Source organism: Echinops telfairi, unplaced genomic scaffold (genome assembly GCF_000313985.2).
Source record: "Echinops telfairi isolate 266 unplaced genomic scaffold, ASM31398v2 ScPeMD7_3509;HRSCAF=4178, whole genome shotgun sequence".
NCBI classification, from domain to species: Eukaryota; Metazoa; Chordata; class Mammalia; order Afrosoricida; family Tenrecidae; genus Echinops; species Echinops telfairi.
The window spans coordinates 14,292,957-14,298,691 of record NW_022107407.1 but is presented as its reverse complement, the minus strand read 5'-3'; the positions used below and the strand labels follow the sequence as shown (position 1 = coordinate 14,298,691).

Below are 5,735 nucleotides of genomic sequence, written 5' to 3'. Positions count from 1 at the left end.
GGGGGGGTCACCACCACATGAGGAGCTGTATGAAAGGATCGCGGCCTGAGGAAGGCTGAGAACCGCTGAAGTGAAGGAATAAAGACTTATAGTTCAGCTCCTTAATGTTCTATTAAATTAAATGTATTTTGAACTTTACCGGGGAGAAAAAGTATTCCCTTGAGTCAAAAACTGAGAATCCAGTTACTTTCTTAGAGGATGAAATTATGTTCTCCATTTTGTCTTTGTAATTTAAAATCCCCCCAAGGCCTCGAGAAAGCCATGAATAAGAGAGAAGTTCTTCAGCCCTTTTGACTCTAAATCCGTGATTTCCCCCTTTATAAAAAATACTCACAGCTTTGTTTCCTCGTGGGAAATTCAGTCATTGAACATACCACCTTTTACATCTTTTATTGATAATTTAAAAAATCTAAAAAGTGATTATCAAAGAACATTCTTGGACATGACCAACACATATTCTGTCATTTTTTGCTTTGAAAATGACCTTGACTATATGAATAACAACCTGAACAGCCTGGGCATATGCTCTGAATATATAGTATCCTAGACCTGATTCCATCTGAGAGTAGTGGAGAGAGAGTTTATAGAGAAACCCATAAACACCATAAACACTCTATATGTGAAATACCGAGAACAGAAACTGCATAATTATTCAGAATGATATAAATGGCATTGTAGCAGTTGGCTTATCATGCTTTAGAAGAGGTGCTGCCACAATGCTCCTTAGGTGCAAATGGATTGTCTCACATACTTTGAATGTGTTATCAGGAGGGACCAGACCTCGGAAAAAGAAAGTCAAGTTTGGTGGACACAAAATTTAAAAAACCCTCAAAAATGTGAGCTGACCCAGTGACTGCAACTGTGGGCTCAAACATAACAAGAATTGTGAAAGCGTTCCAGGGCTGGTTGGTGTTTCTGTCTGTTGGCACTGGTTCACTGTGGTTGGAGCCCCCTGGAGAGCTCCTCATGACTATAGCAGCCAGTAAGAGATGACCCAACAGAACACAGTAATTCCTGAATAATGTCATCAACATTGCGTCCAAGTAAATTGTTGGTTTGAGCAATAATTCAAAAACATTTGTAGCACTACAACAAAGAGCTGCCAGCAGCTGAGTATGGATGAAGAAGAGAATGTGTGTGAACGGCCGGGCTCTGAGGAAACGAAGCCAGTGACATTTTTTTATGTGTATGCACACAGAGTGTGATGAACATCAAGAAATGACTCACGTAGTTGTACAAGTGGGCAAATCCAGTCTGATTCAAGTTCGTGGGTCAGCTATAAACCCCACATTTCTCCTTTTGCTGCAGACGCTAATAAACAGAAAACAGGCAAATGAAGCAGAAATATCACAGGCCGGTAGATGCCTAGCTGAATGAATCCAAGATCTGCTGAATGTATCATAGGTCAGCAGTCCTCTGATCGGCAGGCACCCTAACAGGAGGTTGATGAACCCTTTGCAGGATCCAAGCCCAGCAGTAGAATTGAGCGAGCATCCCTGCAAGTTTAATCTACAATAAGAGCAGGACACACCCGCAGTGAAACCTCCCTCGGCTGTATCAAGACGATGGCCACATCGACTGGTTGGTTGCTTCACAGGCGATCCCATCACGGAAAAGCCCAAACTATGACCAAAGTCCTGGGAGAATCCTGGCCTACCCACGTTGACACCAAACCTCTCCTCATGTGGAAGGAGGGATAGCATTGCTGATCAACAGATTGATCATTGCTGAAAGCAGAGAATATAGGAACGATTTTTGTGTGTGTTTACTGACTTATGCAAAGGCACTTCACCATGTGGATCATAGCAAACTATTGATAACATTGCAAAGAATAGGAATTCCAGAACACTTCATTGTGCGCCTGCAAAACCTGCATGTAGAGCAAGGTACTGTAATTCGGACAGAACAGGGGCCTCGATGTTTTAAATCAGGAGACGAGTACATTAGAGATTGTGTTCTCTGACCACACTTATTCATGGTGCATGGAAAGCAAAGAAGCAGAAAAGATGGAATATATGAAGAATAATGTGGCATCAGAATTGTAGGGAAGCTAATTAATAACCTGAGATATGCTGATGACATGATCTGAATGCAAATTGGACTTGAAGTACTTACTTATGAAAGTCAAAAACTATGTCCTTGAGGGTTAAGAAAACCAAAATCCTCACAACTGGACCAAGAAACAGCATCATAATAAATGAAAACAATGATAGAAGCTATGAAGAATGCCACTCTTTATTTGGTTCTGCTTAAGACCCATGGAAACAACATTCAAAAAATAAAACAGCCTTAGAAAAATCAGCAGCCAAAAACCTTGTTAAAGAGCAGATATGTCACTTTGGGGACTAAAGTGCCCCTGATCCATGTGCACCATGATCTTTTCAATCGCCCCATATGCAAATAAAAGCATGAATAAGGAAGAAGTCTGAAGAATTGTCAAGGTCCAGCATCTCATATTATTTGCTCAGCATAAAAGTTGAATGAGTATGGTCAAAGAATCCTACCCTGATAGGTGCTTAGTTTAATGTATAAACAGGTAGCCAGTGAGATTAAAACAATCAAACTGAACTCGGTGGCATGAACTTGATAACAATCGGTAGTCATCTTATGGGACAGAAGGCCACTGTTCCTGGGCATTCCTGAAGCCATGCATTTTTAAAGGAGCAGAAAACTCCACCTTCCTTCCACGGCATGGCTAGTGGTTTAGAACAGCTGACGGTTTTGTTAGCGGCTCAGTGCATAACCACCGCACCACCAGGGCTCCATGGACAGACAAATGAAGAGAGACAAACAGACAAATGCTATCTCTTGATATGTATTAAGCATCTAATTTGTGGGCACTGCCACACTATGTTAAATAAGTACCCCACAGCATTTTTAAAGGATCAAAAATGCTTTGCAGTAAACACAGTCAGGAAGGGGTTTGAAATGGTGTTTGCTTTCATCAAATAGTCTGCTGAGGTCAAGTATCAGTAATCCCAGAATGATGAGCGAAGCAGGACAGCTCCTTCTGTGGTAGTGAGTCATAGCTCCATTACTGGGATGCGTGTGTGGATTCCTTGGGCAGGGATTTCTTCTGCCTTCAAAGCCCAATGAATATGATACTAGATGTAGTAGAAATGCTCTCTGTATTAGTGCCGAACTGATGAAGGCTGCACACGGATTGACGATTTTCCCATCAGTAGCTCATTCTATGGAATTACTTATGTTGTTAACCGGGACACACTTCAGTTCAACTCTTTGTGCCTTTAATGCAATCAATATTCACTTCTTGATGGATCCGAGGAGCCTAACACTAGCTATCTGACAGTGAATACCTTTAGTCCTTTTGTGTATCTGTTTGTGGTGTTTCTTTTTCTCACAGGCCTCATGGTAAGCTTGAAATTATTTTTCTATTACCTTTTTAGCCTAATTTTGACTTCACAGCCACAAAGATTCTGTTAAATTTATTTCAAATAATATTAATCCTCTGCTCAAAATTCTCCAGAGGCTACTTATTACATTTATAATAAAGACCAGTGTTCTTATCATGACCTGAATTAAATCTAGAGCATAATTTTATATGACACAATATAGCAATAAGCAAGAATTAATTAATTATAACAGATACACTAGATATTCTGATGCATCACTGAGAAGTAAAAAAAAAATTAGGTCTAGAGTTTCGAGGTGAGTAAGTGTTCACTATATAAACAAGTTAGAAATAAGTCAATAGAACTACGTATAAACGCAAAGAAAAAAAATACCGTGCCCCTTTCTTGACAGATAGGCATTGTCATTCTACTGCCTCAACGTTTCCTTAATGTATCCCTCCTCCACATTCCTCTCCCTTCAAGTTACAAGTGCTCAACAGGCATCTCATTCTTACCCTTTATATTCCACCAGGGAGGAAAATTTACCTAGAGAAAATCACTCTGTATATTCTGATTACTACAGTGCAAATGAAGCAGGTGGAAAGTCTCTTTGAAAAACAACACAGAACCTAAAATCAAACCACTTGCCAGTGAGTCCATTTCAATCCAGGGCAACCTTGCAGGGAAGAGCAGAGCTGTTGCAGCCAGATCTGAGAGAGAAAGATTGCGCTTTCTACTCCGCAAACAGCCTCAGAAACCCACAGGGGCAGTTCTACCCTGTCCTGGAACGTGACTACGTGTCAGCCTTCACTCCGGCTGGGGGTTTGGTTTGGAGAAACACCTCCTATGGTTTCCGGTGCTGAGATATTTTTGGAAGTAGATGGTTACACCGTTCTCTCATAGTAGCTGGTGGGTTAGAACTGCCCACCTTTCCTTTAGCGGTCCACTTAAGGACTACTTAATCTGAAAAAATATTTGCTTTTTGGACAGCAAGTTATTTGAGTCAAAGAAAATCTCATCTGATAGATTTGGTTTAACCGTGTGCAAGACTGTTTTATGCTTCTGTATGCCACTTCTCTTAAATCTGCCCTCCTGTGACACAGGAGTGGATTCAACACACATGTAAAAGACCCTCACTCGTTCTTAATTTTTATTCAATTATTCTCTTTACTGTCTAATTATCTTTTAAGACTGTATTTAAGACATGGATTAATATACATTTTCTTTTTAAAAATCTTAGATTTAAATGGCATCCCTTCTGTGAAAATGATTATATGTAAATTATCTTTTCAAAAGACTTTACGTGCCAGAAAAGAACTACTGAATTAGCGACAGTTATTTTGCTGTTATGAATAATTTTCAGTGGTTAGGTATGTGACAAGTTGATTTGCATGAACTAGAGGAGTGCTAACTTCTGAAAAAGCTCAATTATAAATCAAAATGTATATGTGGTCATAAGATACAATCACTGCTGACTAGTAATCATGCTTGATCTGCACAACCATCAGTATGTGAAGATCTTTAAATATTATAATAAATCAGCTTTGAAAGGGTTGCTGCTAAGGGCCCTACAAGACAATAAGTGCGACATTTCTAGAGCAAGAGCGAGTTCCCAGGTGACATGTCTTTCATATTTTTATTGAAAGAGGAATGGCTTTTGGTCATAGGGGTTTTAAAGTTCTGAAATTAGTTTTCATAAACCTATTTAATATGTTATCTTCTACAGGTTAAGTATGTGATTGCAATTTTCTGCTGTGTTTTTTATAGTGAATAAATAGCTCAACACCAAGAGTAACAATAGTAGAATTGTTGACTGATCAATCGTTGCGCACTGTTCTCACTGTCTGTAAAGACGTGGCCATGCGGCGGCGACCTTAGCGTGTACGTGAACACTGCCAGACCTCCTGTGCCAGTGACAAGTGTCTCCTCCTCTCTCCAGGTCAAATGCATTTGAGGTTCTGGCTCTGGACGGAATCAGCACTGGGATTCTTCAATTCTACACAGCCCAGGAGAGTGCTGAGTGGCTGAAAGCTGTATCCGCAAATATTAGTGATCTGACACTTCAAAATGTAAGCATGTAGGTTTCCTACCACTTCCAGTGTTTGTTTTTCATACGTGAAAAATAATTTACCTTTTTAATCTGTATGATGAATAATTGAAAAAGTTATAAAGACATTAAATCCAAAGAGCTTGTACATGTGTTTAACACATCGATCCTGAATAAAAATATTTAACATGAAAAAGAGTTTACATATAGGCTGTGTTAGTTCAGGTTGACTAGAGAAACAAATCCATAGATACTCATATATATATATATAAGAGAGAGCCTTATATAAAAAGCAATTGTACATTAAGAAATCCCAGCCCAGTCCAGATCAAGTC

At 39.5% G+C, this 5,735-nt stretch overlaps 1 protein-coding gene across 1 annotated transcript in view; it reads left to right on the top strand.

The window, feature by feature from the left end:
• The window catches only part of SNTG2 (syntrophin gamma 2), a 442,011-nt gene that overhangs the window by 223,217 nt on the left and 213,059 nt on the right, over nt 1-5,735 (top strand). The window contains exon 9 of the mRNA XM_030886702.2: nt 5,293-5,422. Within this exon, the coding sequence (XP_030742562.1) occupies nt 5,293-5,422 (130 nt within the window). The remainder of the gene's footprint in view (nt 1-5,292; nt 5,423-5,735) is intronic.